Source organism: Peromyscus leucopus, chromosome 8b (assembly GCF_004664715.2).
Source record: "Peromyscus leucopus breed LL Stock chromosome 8b, UCI_PerLeu_2.1, whole genome shotgun sequence".
Taxonomy (NCBI): domain Eukaryota; kingdom Metazoa; phylum Chordata; class Mammalia; order Rodentia; family Cricetidae; genus Peromyscus; species Peromyscus leucopus.
This window is the reverse complement of record NC_051086.1, coordinates 28803521-28820668: the sequence shown is the minus strand read 5'-3', so window position 1 is coordinate 28820668 and position 17148 is coordinate 28803521. Positions and strand designations below refer to the sequence as shown.

The 17148-nt window shown below is 45.2% G+C and overlaps 1 protein-coding gene across 2 annotated transcripts in view; it reads left to right on the top strand.

Annotated features, from left to right (window-relative positions):
- Parn (poly(A)-specific ribonuclease) overlaps positions 1 to 16510 on the top strand; it is a 171667-nt gene extending 155157 nt beyond the window's left edge. For both annotated transcript variants that reach the window (XM_037200844.1, XM_028890050.2), the window contains exons 23-24: positions 12813 to 13006; positions 16251 to 16510. In XM_037200844.1, coding sequence (XP_037056739.1) covers positions 12813 to 13006; positions 16251 to 16303 — 247 coding nt within the window. In that variant the 3' untranslated portion in view covers positions 16304 to 16510. The remainder of the gene's footprint in view (positions 1 to 12812; positions 13007 to 16250) is intronic.
- The last annotated feature ends 638 nt before the right edge of the window (positions 16511 to 17148 follow it).

The window sequence follows — 17148 nt, the reverse complement described above, 5'->3', positions numbered from 1 at the left end:
TTAAAGATTATGATGTAATTACATCATTTCCCCTAACCTTTCCTCCCTTCAAGCCCTCTAATGCACCCCTCTTTACTCTTTCAAATTCATGGCCCCTTCTTTCGTGTGTGTGTGTGTGTGTGTGTGTGTGTGTGTGTGTGTGTGTGTGTGTGTGTAATGTCACTTGTATGTATCTTTTCAGGGCTGACCATTTAGAATTAGATAACCAAACCTGTTGTTTTTATCTAAATCTCAATCATTTGATTTTTAACAATAAAGTCTCAGGAGCCACATGTTGGAGTGAAAACTTGCTAACTCAAAGAGGCAGATAAAGCACCCAGCTGCTTCCTCATCCACCATCATCCCAGAAAAAGCTTTCTTCTACGCCATCTCAAGCAGACTCCTCAAACTCAATGTCCCTCCCCTCTACTTCCTGTGTGTGTCTCCATTCGTCCTCCTGACTCCCTTACTCTCTGTAGTTTTTTTTTCCTGTCAACTGGTTGCTTGCTCTGCTTCTTGACCCATGGTTGACTTTATTTAATCCTGTTTACATTAAGCAGAAAGCTCTTGTATTAAAGTAGAGCTGGCCCTGGCGATGTGAGTGAGGAGGACTCGGATGTGAGGGCCTGAGAGCAGGAGACCTGGCCCTGCTCCTTGCTGCAGGCTGCACTGGATGAGCTTGCTGAGGCAATGCTGGAGAGCTCATCTGGGTAGTGATGATGAGGGAGAGCCATCGAGCTGACCAGCCCAGCTACCACCCAGACCCAGAATTGTTCCACCCCAGCATCCACCAAATCTATGAACTGTTGGAGCGTGTGAAGGGGACAAAGCTACAGATCCCAAACAGCGGAATCCCTATGACACAGGACAACAACAGGATATCCAGGAGGAGCCCCAGTGAGAGCCCATTATCAGTGATGTAGCAGAAACCAAAGGCCTCAATCTAGATCAATGACTCGTGGCTGTGAACATTTGCAAGTAAAGATGAGCAGACTAAAGGGTAAACTATGTGTCTCAACTGGCCACACTACAGCTTCCACAATGAGATTCTTCTTGTTTTTGTTTGGGCTTTGTTTTTTCTTTTAAATTTAGTTTTGTTTTGGGAGAAGGTTGGAAAGGCAAAGGGCAGATGCAAGGGAACAATGAGATAAGTGGGATCAGAATGCATAATGTGAAATCCATGAAGAATCAATAAAAGTTAAAAAAAAAAAAAGGGTGTGTGTTAAGGCTGAGCCACACCACAACTAGAAATAGGTTTTTCTAGTAAATAACGCAGTCTCAGAATTCACAGTGTGATGAAATATCCTGCAATACAAACCAATTGGCATTCTTTTTCCTGTAGACTGTTTCTCTGGTTCTCAGCATTCCTTAGTTGCTTGTAGTACTTTTGTAGGGCTGAGGGCTTGTAGTCATTCCCTGTCCACTTTGGCATGTCTGTTGGCATCTTCCTTGTTCATTCAGCCCATGTTTAGGCAGTCATGTTGGTGGGGTTTTCTGGGTGTTGCTTCTGACATCACTATCTCACAGCAAACTCCCTGATTCTCTGGCTCTTACAGTCTTTCCATCTCCTCTTCCATAACATTCCCTGAGCCTCAGGTGCAGGAGTGTTTTTAGATGTACCTGTTGTGGAATATTTGTTTACACTGTGAAGATGTATCACTATGATTGGTTTAATAAAGAGCTGAGTGGCCAATAGCTAGTCGGGAGAGAATGGGGGGGATTTCCAGGGAGAGAGAGGAACTCTGGAAAGAAGAGAGGCAGGGAGACTCCAGCAAGGTGCAAAACAAGTCAGACATAAAGTAACAGAGGAGAAGTAACCAAGCCACATGGCAGAATGTAGATTAATTTAAAACTGGTTAATTAAGTTATAAGAGCTAGTTGGGAAAAAGCCTCAGCTGGGTCCAAGCTTTCATAATTAATAATAAGTCTCCATGTCATTATTTGTGGGCTGGTGGTCCAAGATAGTCCAACAAGAAAGCTTACTGCATGTACCCATCGGGACCAAGAGCGACAACTCTGCATTTTGATTGGTTGTGTTTTTCTGTAATGGTTTCTATCTGTTGCAAAGAGAAGTTTCCCTGATGAGGGGTGAGGACTGCATTATCTGTGCGGATAGGGATAAATGTAGTTAGGAGTGATGCTGGTTTAGTTAAGTAGTGATTAAAGGTTCTCCTCTAAGATCCATGATGTCGCTGGGCAGTCTACAGGACGAGTTCCAGAACAGGCTCCAAAGCTACACAGTGAAACCCTGTCTCGGGGTGGGGGTGGGGGGGAGATCCATGATGTCACTGGTCCAGTAGCCAGTATTCTTACCTGCTGAGCTATCTCTTCGGCCCTGTTGGCAAAAGTTTCTTAAATACCACAACATGTCCCATCAAAGAAAAAATATTAATAAACTGAGTTTATATTAAATAATACTTTTCTTCAAAGGATGATACACCCCATTTTCCTTACCTGTTGGTTTTGCTTCCATGGATTCAACCTACTTCTGCTAAAAAGTAATCAAGGGCTGGGCATGATGGCTAGGCCCTTAATCCCAGCACTCACACCATTGTGAGCTCAGTGCCAGCCTGGTTTACATAGAGTGGCAGGCCAGCCAGGGTCTCTAAATCAGTGAGTAAGAAAGCATAGACCGTGTCTAAGGAAGGACACTTGTAGTCGACCACTGACCTCCATATATGTTCATACACATGGGTGCACACACACACAAACACTTAGAAATTATAAAAGAAGCTATAATCTAGCAGAAAATATTTGCTAAGTCTATGTCAATAAAGTAATTGTCCTTATTTCTAAATATAAAGAACTCATACCTCATAACAAGAAAAGCCAGTTTGAGTGGGGAAGTACGGTCCATGGATAGCATTCAAGAAGCACTAGGTTCAGTCCTGCACTGCCAGGAAGGAAAAAAGAAAGACATTTTTAGAAAGGGTGGAGCAGCAGACACTTCTAGGAGGATCAGCAAGTGGCCGGCAAGTAGCGTGGCAGCTTCCTGGACCCTGAAGCCACCAGCCTAAGACTGTGTTCTCCCATCACTCTGGAATCCTACTTCTAGATATTTTTCCTAAAGCATAGTCACAACAAAATTTTTACAATAACATCTGTAGCCGCGTTATTTATAATTTCAGACGTTGGAAGCAACGTCAGCAAATGGTGACGCGGCTGCCGTGGAATCCCAGCAGTCCCCATGCAGCCATTTTCAAAGAACCAGATACAAGGGACCAGGAATGGTGGTCATTCACAGGAACGTCTAGAAAGGCACACTAAGGACTGGGGGGGGGGGTGTCCTGGGAGGTGGACTGAGTACAGAGGGAAATCTCTGAGGGTTTGTTGTTGCTCTTGTTTGTCCAATTTATTTATTTTTATTGAAGATGATTTTTTCCTCACATGATATATCCTGATTATGTTTTCCTCCCTACCATCCCTCCCATCTGGATCCACTCCCTTCTGTCTCTCATCAGAAAACAAACAGGCTTCTAAGGGATAATAGTAATAAAATAAGATAAGATAAAAAGCTAATACATCAGAATAGGACAAAACTAACTAAATGAAAAAAGCCCAAGACAAGGCACAGGAAATTGTTACAGACACAGAGACATACCATAAAAACACTAAACTGGAAACCATAATATATACATACACAAAGGTCTTGTAGGGTAAAAAGAGAAAAATAAATAAATCACATAAAATTTTAAAATAAGATAAAATTGGGGTGGGATTGACATGACATTATGAGACAAGGAGCCTCCAAAGATGCCATTGAATTTGTTTTCTGTTGTTCATCGCTGCCGGAAATGCAGCCTACCCTTGAGAGTAGTTTGTTTCCCCACTGAGACTCCCTTGGAGGAAACTAAATTTTCATTAGCATGTGGTTATCAGTTGGAGATTGCTTCTGGGTTAGGGATAGGGACATGTGTCTACTCCTCCTCTCAGCCCTAGACCCCATCTGGTGCAGACCACTGCAGGCCCTGTGCATGCTGCCTCAGTCTCTGTGAGGTCATGTGTGCATTGGTCTTGTGTTTAGAGGGCCTTGTTTTCTTGGTGTCCTCCATCCGCTCTGGTTCTTATACTCTTTCTGCCTCCTCTTTCACAAGGTTCCCAGGTCCCTGAGGGGAGGGATATGATAGAGACATCTCATTTAGGGCTGAATGTTCCAAGGTCTCTCACTATCTACATATTGTCTGGCCGTGGGTCTCTGTATTTGTTCCCATCTGCTGCAGGAAGAAGCTTCTCTGATGATGCCTGAGCAAGGCATCCATGAGTAGAACAGAATGTCATTAGGAATCATTTTATTGCTACATTCTTTTAGTAGAATAGTAGTATTAGATTTTACTCTGGGTCTCTGGGCTGTGTAGTTTCAGGTTCTTAATCACCAAGCAGTGTCAGGGATGGCTTCCATTTCATGGAGTGGTCATAGTCAAATGCAGTATTGTTGGTTACTCTCACACGCACTATTGGTTACGCCATTGCACTAGCATGTCCTGCATGCAGGACACCACTGAAGATCAAAGGGTTTGTGGCTGGTCAGTGTTTATGCTTCTCCTTTGGTGGTGTGCAGAGTGCCTTCCTGTACCAAGACACTAGAACATAGGGGTGAAGGCACTATGTAGGCACCAGCTTGACATCTTCATGCTCAGTGAGTTGTGTGGGTGTTGTCTTCAGCAGATGGTTGTGGAGAACCACCTATATTGTCTTAGCAACAGCCTGGATTGTTTGGGGCTCCCATGATATCCCTCTGGCCAACAACTCAATTGGATGTAACTCATTCCTTTTACTGGAAGCTTCATTTGGTGACAAAAGATATTCAGTTAGGGTTCTGTCTCCCCATTATTTGGTGATTTTATTTAGATCACCGTTGTATATGTATCTATTTTAGGAAGCTTTCACTGTGTTAGGTTTCCTTACTGGCCATCAACTGGCCATTAATTTTAACTGACTCTCCCCATATTCCCTCCTTTATCCCCCTCTTCCCTCTCCTCTCAAATTGATCCTCCCATTCCAACTCCCCCCTTTCTGTCCATGTCTATCTGTTCTGTTTCCCTTTCCTAATGAGAGCTGTCTGTTGTTGCAACCCTTTAATACAATTCCTCATGTTGTGGTGACCCCCAACTATAAAATTATTTTGTTGCCACTTCATAACTAATTTTGCTAGTGTTATGAATCGTGACGTAAATATCTGATATGCAGGATATCCAATATGCAACCCTGTGGGAGGTCGCAACCCACAGGTTGAGAACAGATGCTCTTAACCCCTTACTCTGTACTCACCCTCTGAGGTTCTGTGTATTTTAGCATGATTATCATTGCTCTTGTACCTAATACCCACATACAAGCAAATATATATCATATTTGTATGGGGTATCTCACTCAGGATGGTTTTTTTTCTAGTTCTATCCATTTGCTTTAAAATTTGATGATGTCATTTTTTAAAAGACATACTCCATTGTATAAATATACCACATTTTCATTATCCACTATTCTGTTGAGGAACATCTAGTTCATTTTCGATTTCTGGCTATTATATATATATATATATATATATATAATATATAATATATAATATTTAATATTATATTATATATATATTTGGTTTTATATATATTATATATATTTGGGGGGGGTTCAAGATGGGGTTTCTCTGTGTAGCTTTGCGCCTTTCCTGGAACTCACTTTGGAGACCAGACTGGCCCTGAACTCACTGAGATCCTCTGCCTGCCTCTGCCTCCCGAGTGCTGGGATTAAAGGTGTGCGCCACCACCACCCAGCTGCTATTATAATAGAGCAGCAATGAGCATGGTGGAGCAAATGTCGTTGTGGTAGGATGAGGCATCCTTCATGTATATGCCCAAAAGTTTTATAGCTAGGTCCTGAGATAGATTGATTTCCATCTTATGAGGAACCACCACACTGATTTTCACAGTGGCTATACAAGTCTACACTCCCACCAGCAATGGAGGAGTGTTCATCCCCCTTGGTCTGCATCCTCACCACCATGACCAGCCATTTGTGTGACTGATCTTAGCCATTCTGACAGGTGTAAGATGGAATTTCAAAGTCATTTTGATTTGCATTTCCTTGATGGCTAAGGATATTGAACATTTCTTTAAGTGTTTCTTGGCTACTTGAGATTTCTCTGTTAGTCTGTACCCTATTTAAAAAATGGATTATTTGGTTTGTTGATGTCTAGTTTATTGAGTTCTTTATATATTTTGGATATTAGCCCTCTGTCAGATATGGAGTTGGTGAAAATCTTTCCCCATTCCGTAGGCTGCCATTTTGTCCTATTGACGGTGTCCCTTGTCTTACAGAAGCGTTTTAGTTTCATTAGGTCCCATTTATTAATTATCAGTCTTAGTTCCTGCATGATTGGTGTTCTGTTCAGGTAGTTGTCTCCCGTGACAGTGCATTCAAGGCTATTCCCCATTCTCTTCTGCCAGGTTCACTGTAACTGGTCTTATGTTGAGGTCTTTGATCCACTGGACTTGAGTTTTGTGCAGAGTGATAAATGTAGATCTTCTGCATGCAGCCATCCAGTTTGACGAGTACCATTTGTTGAAGGTGTTGTTTTTTTTCCATTATGTATTTCTGGCCTCCTTATAAAAAATCAGGTGTCCATAGATGTGTGGATTTATGTCTGGGTCTTCAGTTTGATTCCATTGATAACAGGTTTTTATGCCAACACCATGCTGTTTTTATTACTATAGCTCTGCAGTGCAGTTTGAGGTTGGGGATGGTGATGGCCCCAGCAGCTCTTTTACTGTTAGGACTGTGTCTGTAGATTGCTTCTGGTAAGATGGCCATTAATCTTACTGTTGTATGAGTATGGGAGATCTTTCCATCTTCTGGTATCTTCTTCAGTTTCTTTCTTTGGTATCTTAAAGGGGTTTATCATACAGGTTCTTTCACTTTCTTGTTTAGAGTTACCCCAAGATATTTCATATTATTTGAGGCTATTGTGAAAGGTACTGTTTCCCTGATTTCTTTCTTGGTCCATTTGTCACTTATATAGGAAGGCTGCTGATTTTATGAGTTAATTTTGTATCCAGCTACTTTGCTGAAAGTGTTTATCAGCTATAGGAGTTTCCTGGTGGAATTTTTCGGTTCACTTATGTGTACTATTATATCATCTACAAATAAGGATACTTTGACTTTTTCCTTTCCAGGGTCCCCTTGATCTCTTTCAGTTGTCTCATTGAATAGGTACAGTGTAGCATGAATCTTAAAAGGTCTTATTAATAAAATCAAACCTGAGGCCAGTTATTGGGTGAATGCTGGAAGACCAGAGAAGCAGAACAAGCCACAGTCTCACCTCGCCAATTCCTCAGCTTGATCCTGTTTCCTCAGACTGGAAGCTTCTGTGTCCTCATCCAAATGGATCTCAGCTGAACTGCTGCTCAAAAGCCTAAAAGCTTAACCAAGCTAGTTCCTGGTTTTCACGCCTTTTATACCTTTCTGCTTCCTGCCATCACTTCCTGGGATTAAAGGCGTGTTTCAACATGCCTGGCTGTTTCCAGTGTGGCTTTGAACTCACAGAGATCTCTGCCTCCAGAATGCTAGGATTAAAGGTGTGTGTGCCACCATTTTCTGGCCTCTATGTCGATCTGTTCTCTGACCACAGATAAGTTTATTAAGATGCACAATATTTGGGGAACACAATATCACCACAGTACAGAGAAAGTGGACAACCTTGTCTTGGTTGGTTTCTGTGTGTTACCCAGTCTGTTGTTGAACTCATTGTGTAGCTCAGGCTGGCTCCAAGTTCCACCAAACCTGTGCCCTCCCACCCCCATCATCCCTCTGGAGTTTTTTCTCCATATATTGTCAGTTTTGTCTTTTCTGGAATTTCATAATAAATGACAATGTGAAGTTCCCTCAGTATTATATGAAGTTCCCATCATCTGCTTGTAACTTTTTTGTGATTCACCTTGTGAATATATCGCTAACTCCTACCTTATTACTGCCCAAGTGTGTTTCACAGTAAGAACACACCTCACCTGTTACTGCTCTGGTGTGTTTCACAGTAAGAATCCCTGGGTGGTTAGCAGTTTTTCCATTGGTGGGTACTTTCTCTGTTTAGTATAAATAAGAAGGAAGATCATTTGAGAAAGCCCAGCAGAGCCCTGGGGCATGGAGGACAGAGAACACTAAACAGAAACTGTGTTGTTTAAACAGGAAGGGCCAAGGAAGCAGGCACTTTGCATGAACAGGAACACTAGAACAGGAAGCGCAGAATGTCCTTGGACTGTGGAGATAGCATTTGATAGATGCATAAGTAAGCCTGTGTCTTAGCCAGGGAAGGAGGAGGTGAGAAAGAGGTGTGCAGGTGGGTTCTGTTGAGGTTTGTAATGGAAAACCAAAGATGTCCTTGAGCTGGGAGTCCTTGCTCACATTTCCAATTTGTGGGAACGTTGGCAACATTAGGAAGGAGTAAATCTATAAAGGGACAGAGACTGGAGGGAAGTAGAAAGGCTGAGATTGGTCAACCAGGACTCAGGGCAAAGCTGTCTGTGCCCGAGGTGACAGCCTGTGGGGAGAGAGTCATCAGGAGTTTTTGAATAGGACTCGGGGTCTTTTTTGCTTTGCTCACATGGCTGCAATACAGTCAAGATTTGTAAGTTTGACTTCATAAATATAAACATTTTGTGTATGGCAGCTCCTAAGAGAATTTGGTGATCGAGGGGCTACTGGATGAGCAGGGACACTGAAGAATGAAAAAAACCTATCTTATCTCCAAGCTGGGAGCCTGGAGAAAGGATATTCCCTCAAATGAGACATTGTTACATGGCCAAGATGGCTTTTTCCTTATGTTATTGGGCCAATAATGTGTTTCTGAATCATGTTTAAGTACACACTCTCCTCTCTTTAATACTCTCTTGCATTTGAGTATTAAATGGCTCTATGAGATTATATAGTGACAATTGGTCACTTGTTTGTGGTACTACTTTTAAAAAAAAGATTTATTTATTATGTATACAGAAGAGGGTGTGAGATCTCATTACAGATGGTTGTGAGACACCATGTGGTTGCTGGGAATTGAACTCAGGACCTCTAGAAGAACAGCCAGTGTTCTTAACCTCTGAGCCATCTCTCCAGCCCCTTGTGGTACTACTTTTAAAGATGTGTGTGTGTGTGTGTGTACATGTGAATACAGTGCCTTTGGGGGTCAGAGGCCTTGGATTCCCTGGAGCTGGAGTTACAGGCAGTTGTGAGCTGCCAGATGTGGGTTCTGGGAACTGAACCAGGGTTTCTTTTGCTTGTGGCATGGGACAGACTAGCTGGACCTGGCACTTGGAGCTTGTGGGGTTCTCCTGTGTACTTCCATCTCCCTGCCTGCACAGTAAGCTCTTCACCCCTGGCATCTCCCAGCCCATCTATGCTAATCCCCCCTCCAGTATGTGCTCATGCGCACCATTAGCCTGTGTTCTTTGTTGTTGCTCACTCACCCACTGCTGACGCACTCAGGGCCTTTCCAATTCTTCGTCACACTCCATGTGACTGAAGGTAACAGCCATATTAGGTGCTCTTTCACACCTTACGTTTTTGCACTTTTGTTACTGGAAACAGCTGCATAGACATTCCTGGTTGTTTGGTGTTTTCAGTATTTTCTTGAAAATGCTCTGAACTTCATTTAGTTTTTATGTTTTATAATGTAGCCACTTAGTTTTGTATACTTAGACCTCCGGTTGCTTTGCTGTATTCTGCAGTTAGAAATGACTTGGTAATGAATGATTACATACATTTTTTGCATTTTCTATTTTTGCATTGTTGGATGTTTCTCTTCTGAACTCTTAGAAGCAGGCTTTTTGTCTTGAGAGGTATCCAAATGTTGTTTTGTTAGGTATCCCCATCTCCCTGGCAGAAGGCTGTGTTCTCATTGTCATGCACCAAAGTGCCCATCCCCATCTTCCCACAGAGCAAATGACGAGTGTGTGGATATTTCTGCTCATCTGGTGGTGAGAGCACGTTTCAGCATTGTGCTCTGGCGTCACAGACATGTTTAGGGCGTACATGCATATGTGTGTAGTACAGCTTCCTCCTTTGAGTAATTCATATGTTAGGAGCATGACCCTTTGTCTGTGGTATATGTGGTCAGTATTTTATGCTGCTTTATCATTTTTCTTTTTTGCTTTGCTCACACAACTGCCATACACAAAATTTTTATATTCATGAAGTCAGATTTATAAACCTGACTGTATGTGGGTGGCAAATCATACAAGGAAAGCATCTTCCATACCTAGGCTGTCGAAATTTGCCAGGTATTTCTTTTAGTACTTCTGTCCTTACATTTTCACACTTTAGTATTTGTCTGTCAGGCACTTATGTGAACAGTGTGAAGAATGCCTCCCATGTGTCCTTTCCCACTTGTATTAACAGCAATTTGAGAAAGTCCATCTTTGCTGATATAATTTGTGTCCACTCACACACATAAAATAACAGACACACACAAGCCTGGTGGTAGGCTAAGCATGATTCCAGCACTCAGAAGGGTGAGGAACAGGGAATCAGAGTGCAAGGCCATCTACACATTAAGAGACTGTCTCAGAAAACAAAGAGATAATACCTTAGAGTCATTTGTTGTTGTTTTAAAGACTAGATAGTTTCAGAAAAATTTAGGCAATTCAGAAACTTACAAGTTACTAAACCATGTTGCACGAATCCTAATTGGTCTTATAATAAAACCCAGAGCCAGGTATTGGAGTAAATGCTGAAAGATCAGAGAAACAAGCCACAGCCACATCTCACTTCACCAACTCCTCAGCCGTAAGGGATCCTGATCCACAGATCCTCAGACTGAATGCCCAACTCCTCAGCCGTAAGGGATCCTGATCCACAGATCCTCAGACTGAATGCCCAAGTCCTCAGCCGTAAGGGATCCTGATCCACAGATCCTCAGACTGAATGCCCAAGTCCTCAGCCGTAAGGGATCCTGATCCACAGATCCTCAGACTGAATGCCCAAGTCCTCAGCCGTAAGGGATCCTGATCCACAGATCCTCAGACTGAATGCCCAAGTCCTCAGCCGAAAGAGCTCCTCCCGCCTTACATTCCTTTCTCTGCCCAGCCACATCACTTCCTGTTTCAACCTTCCTAGTGCTGGGATTGAAGGTGTGTGCCACCACTGCCTGGCCTCTATGTTTAATATAGTGGCTGGCTCTGTCCTCTGCTCTTCAGGCAAATTTTATTTGTTAGAGTACAAACAAAAATATCGCCACAGGATCACCCCATGATGCAAAGGAAGGAGACCTGGACATTTTCTCTGGGCTCTGAGTTCTGGGGTCTGTGGCCTCTAGGACATAATGTTTAACAAAAATTTAGCTGATCAATTAAAGGCACACACCTTTAATCCCAGCACTCGGGGCAGAGGCAGAACTCAGATCTCTGAGTTCGAGGCCAGCTTGGTCTACAGAGCGAGTTCCAAGACGGCCAGAGCTACACAGAGAAACCCTATCAAAAAGAAAAAAAAAAAATCATAAAACACAAAGTCCAGAAACAAACCCAAGTACTCACAGACATCTAGAGTCTGATAGAGGCTACGTCAACAGCATAAGGGTACGGGTTATTAGCTTTTTCCTTCTGTCAGGAGCCTGGGGATGGAGCTCCAGCTGGCAGGCCTTGTGGCAGGCACCATTGCCTGCTGTGCCTCTCCCTGCCACTGTTGCCAGTTTTAAAGCCATGAACAGCATGAAGTTTAACAGTGATCTCCTTCCCACAGATGATGCTATGGGCATCTTCCTTTTTCTTCACAGACATTCAGCTGTATTTAGCTAGGCATGGTGGCACATGCTCGCACTTCTGGCACTCGAGAGGTTGAGGCAAGAGGATGATCATGAGTTCAAGGCCAGCCTGGGCTAGAGTAAGACACTGCCTGAAAACAACAAAACGTTAAGAACAAGAACAAACCGTCCCTGTAGTAGAGGTGAAGCAGGAGGCCAGCCATCAGAGCAGGGGCTGGCGTGACCCCTCCTCACACCGGTGGGGGGGGGGGGCTGTCTTGAGGGCTGTGAAATGCACAGGAGATGGGAGGACCGAGGAGGGACAGAATCGGCCAGCCAGAGTTTTGACTTGAGTATCTGTTGGTGACACTTCCTAGCTAATAGGAATGAGGTCAGCTCTCTTCTCTCTCTGCTCACCCTGCTTTCTCTGCTTGAAGGCTTCCCTTAAATGGAATGCTTTGTTTTTGTTTTTGTTTTTTAATGCTTTTCATCATTTAAAAAAATCTATTTCAAGGAGATAGGACTTGTTGGCCATATGGTCTAGTTTTCATGAAGTTTTATTTCAAGGAATGTATTTTCTTGAGGAAAAATCAGACCTATAATCTAGTTTAAGTCAATATGTCAAATCCTATAAAGCCTTAAAAACAAACCCAGGTTTCATTGTAAGCTTAACAGATTACCTTTTTAGAAGAGAAGAGAATTACACAGAGGCGGAATGTGTTCTGTAGCTATTCAAGTTTTGAACGTACAGCAGCAGCTGGATCAACGTCCTTCCGTCCTGCTCTGCATCATCAGCAGGTTCTGAAGGCACTCTGCTCTCTCTGGTTCAGTGCCATCGAAGTCCTGACTCAGAGCGGCTCTCCGCCTCACTCCTTCGCTGTAGCTTTATCGAGATGCAGCCGGGGTTTTCTATAAAGAGTTGTTAATGCTGAAACAGCTCAGCTCTGCACTGTGTACACAGCGTGCGGTAGAGCCTGCGACTGACCAGTTTGTCCCAGATGAAGGCTGGGTCTCCATTCAGATGCTGCCCACCAGTGACATGTTCATAGGACTTTTACTATTCATTGGTCCCTCTGCCTGCTCCTAACAACACTCATGTTGTTCACCTTGTATATTGCAGCTTCACAGCAACTGGCATGATTGGAAAGAGAAATCTGAGTCCTGACCCAGGGGAATCTGGCTCGGAAGACAGAGAATTAGAGGGGATCTCTGACTCTGAGCTTGAACAGATAGATTCCTGTGCAGACTCCCTCCCAGAGGGACGGAAAAAGGCCAAGAAGTTAAAAAGAATGAAGAAAGAGCTTTCCTTGGCAGGTTGGTATTGGTCTGACTAACTCTGATCATGGGCTGCTTCATGCTTCAGGAGGCTCATATTTTGGGAGCAAAATGATAGCAGGGCTTCACTTGAGGGCAGACCCCCTGCGCTAATCCCCGAGCTCTAGGCGTGATGGACAGCAGCTCTTTCATTGCGGTGACAGTCACTTGGCACAGCAACTGGAGGGCGGAAGGGCTTGTTTGGGCTCCTGGTTTCCGGGGGCTTCAGTTCAGCACAGTGGCCGCTGTGCCTCTGTCTGTGTGGGCAGAGCAGGGGGCAGCCGCTCAGCAGGCCGTGCTTGTTCTGGGGATGGCAGATAGGAAGTGGAGGGAGCCAGACCAGAGCCAGGGCAGGTTTAACCTTCAAAGACCTGATTCCACTAGCCAGACCCCACCCTCTAAAGGCTCCACAGCCTTCAAAGTAGCCCCTCCTGCTGGGGCTGCATGTTCAAATACGAGCCTTTAGGAGACAAGCAATGGTGTATTCTAATCGGAGAGGCTGTAACAAGCCCTGGTTCTGGCACACGAAGCCTGCTGAGGTCTCTTTGTGAGAGTGGTCAGGCCATTTTCATAACTCCCCTCTCCACTATATTATCAAGGTATTGCATGTATATTTCTTGTAGCCTCAGTGTCTAGGGCATGCATTTAGACTTATACAGAAGCAACTCCTTGTGTTCAATTTCAGAAGACTTGACACTGTTCCCAGAGACACTCTGGCATCCTGATTTTCACAAACAGAATTATATAAGAAGGCAAGGAAATGAGAAATTAGCAAGTGTTCAGAGCCTAGTGTGTGTCAGACTCCATAGTGGGAGCCTTATTTCACTTGATTCTTACGTTTTTACAAAAGCCTTGAAAGAGGGAACCATGGCCCTTGTAGTGACCCAGGCTCCAAGCTCTGAGAACTTAGGGAGTGTGAGAAGTAGAGCCAGGGGCCAGGCCTGCCCGACCCAGCTGTGCCTTCTCCACCTCACATAGGCCTCCAGCAGCCAGTGCATGCAAACCCTGGAGCAAGAAAGAGCAGTGCCTGCTGGGACATGCGGGACAAGTCTGAATGCTTGGCAGTTCCGTCCCTAAACCCATTACTGTCTGCTTTATGGCCTCAGAACACAGAGGCTTCTGAGAGTCTGCCCAAGGTCCTAGAAACTTAAATATGCCCTGCCAGGAAGCTAGCTGGTACTTCACCCAGGTCCTGCTTGTGTGCTCAAGATGAGAAGACACTGGACTAGATACAGTTCTTTTTCCTTGTGTCACTTGGGGACAGTGGCCCTGGTTGGCAATCAAGAGTGTGATCAGAGCAGTGCTGGGCAGCAGGCTTGACTGTGCCCCAGTCAGGGTCAGGGCCTTTTCCACTCTGCGTGTGGCCTAATCTGTAAAGAGCTTGCTGGATTTCATTGAAATTAACAAAAATCACACCAGCAGTCAAGCATACGCCTAAACATTGTCTACGTGTGCTGCAGCTTCATTTTAACAGACTGAAGTCCTGCTTGCAGCTCTTTATACCTTCTCTCCAGACATCACCATCACATTCTCTAAAAAGGCCAGGCTTGACAGTGCATGCCTAGAATCACAGCATTTGGAAGGCTGAGACTGAAGGATTCCCATGACTTTAAGGCCAGTCTGGTCTGTACAGGGAGTGTGGGGCCAGTCTGGTCTGTACAGGGAGTGTGGGGCCAGTCTGGTCTGTACAGGGAGTGTGGGGCCAGTCTGGTCTGTACAGGGAGTGTGGGGTCAGTCTGGTCTGTACAGGGAGTGTGGGGTCAGTCTGGTCTGTACAGGGAGTGTGGGGTCAGTCTGGTCTGTACAGGGAGTGTGGGGCCAGTCTGGGCTACAGAGTGAGGCCAATCTCTTTAAAATTAACACATAACTATAGGATACATTAATAGATTAATTTCTTCTGTAGTTTTCATCATTTTAAGTGAAAATGATACATCGGTTATTTAGGATTTTGAGTGGGATTTCAGTCCTGCTGGTGGGGCTGTGTGGAGCCTTAGGGACAGTGTGGCCCAGTGTCTGCCTGAGAGCTTGAGCACTCAGCTTTGTGAGACTCAGCCTGTGTCCTGCACCAAGGCTGAGAACTAAAAGGTGGGCCAGCCTGGGGGAATTTTCTGTTTTCCAAAGAGTGTGTGGAAGAAGCAGTATGTGATGTCCCACAGATGTCACACAGAATGGTGTCAGTTGTTTACCCTAGATACACTAGGAGGTAAACCCCAGATGCCTTCACATGTGACAGAATACCTAAATAGCTGGAGAAATAGCCATTTGCTGGGTTTTTGTTGTGCCACAGTGCATCAGGATGTATCTGCCCTCACAACCTCTTTTGGCATCTTGCTAGGTTCTGTCACCACACAGTAAGGCACAGAGGCTGTCATGATAGAGAGAAGACAGGTTAGTGGATTCGCTCTTGAGTGGTCAGAGCCCAGAGCCTCGGCTCTGCCTGTTTCCCTGTCCGCCTCAGTGACAGGCCTGGATGCTTTCCATTATGAACATGCTTTTCCTCAGCTAGTCCACACTCAAGCCAGACTAGATGCTGTGGTTCACATACCAGTCCAGCTGTGTTGCCACTGTCACACACACACACGCACACGCACGCACGCACGCACGCACTGTCTCAAATGACAGAAGTGGAAGAATGTCAGACCTACAGGAAACCTGACTCTAACTGACCCAGAGGAGGACTCAGCCTGCACCACTGCCTCTGCAAAACCCGTGGCTGTTGCTGCTGTCCTAGGACCCGTGGTCCTCACTGGCCTGCTACCCCTGGTATTTCACCTGCAGGTCCCGGCTGCTCCCCTCTCATGGAAACTCAGGTTGTTGCTGCTCTCGTGAGGAGCTTAGTGCTTGCTCTAAACTCACTCAGGCCCTCGGTAGATTTACCTTTCTGTGTCTGTTCTTTCTATCATGGGGACATCGACGGCTCCCTGGTGGCTTTTATGAAGTATGTGAATTAAATGCCCAGCTTGGTTTCCAGCAGGGTATGCTGCATGCACATGTACATGAAGTACTTACACCCAAGCTCCCGTCTGTGCAACAGGCCGCCACAGCAGGCCAGGTTTGCTACCTCCCTAAAGGTTCCTGTGGCTTCCCCTTCGTGTGCTGGGTCTGCCCCCAAGTCCAGGACCTACCTGTGCACCAGTCCTTCCCTGCTTGTCTGTGGTTGGGCACAGGGTGCTGTCCTTGCTAGCCAACAGTGTTCCCCTAATGACTGTCCATGTCCTTAATCTGCTTCTCCTCTCCCCCCCAGGAACCGTCGCAGATAGCCCTGCCATGCTTTTTGAAGTCCCTGACACGTGGTAACAGAGACCAGGGTGGAGCACCCTGAGCATGCTGCTGCTGAGAGAGAGCTAGCCCAGCCTGCCTGTTGGAAGCCATACTGTATTCACTTAATCAAATGAGGCATGGGAGGGCTTTGGAACCAAGTTTGTCTCCTACAAAAGCTACTTTTCCCTTTTTTGGCTGTCTCTATTTTCCCTTTTCGTCTAAACTGACGGTTGGCGTACATCATGGTTGAGGGCTGTTGCAGGTGTGTGTGTGTTATTAACTAATTACTTCCTGCTCCTGGAAAACCTGTCCTGCCCTCATGAGTGGTGGCAAGTCCACCCAGGGAGGAAGTCCGCTGTGAACCGTGCCGGGTGAGCCAGCCTCCAGGGTGTGCTGGGCACATTTGTGCTGCGCTCTACCCTGCCTGAAGATGTGCCGGGACACCCTCCATTCAGCCTGTGGTGTCCTCACAGGTCACGGTCACTGCCTGCTTCCCACCATCACTGCCTAGGAACAGCACTCGGGCTTGTCTTTTCAATGGAGATCTTCCTGTGCTGACCCAGGGTCATCTCAGCAGATACCTGGGCTTTGAGAGCACGTTATTTCAAGTTCCTTTCCCTCAGTCTCGCATGGATGGTATGAGAGTGAGAAGCTGGATTTTCTGTCCTGTGCACAGTGCCAGATTCATGGTGTGTGTGTGTGTGTGTGTGTGTGTGTGAGAGAGAGAGAGAGAGAGAGAGAGCATAGCAGAACTGCAGCATGCTCAAGCCTTCATTCCCACAGGTTCCACAGTGGCAAAGCATCACGCGCTCCTGCAGGACACTCCACAGCAGACACTTCTGGATATGTAATGCTTTTGTATCATGAAAATAAAAGTGAAA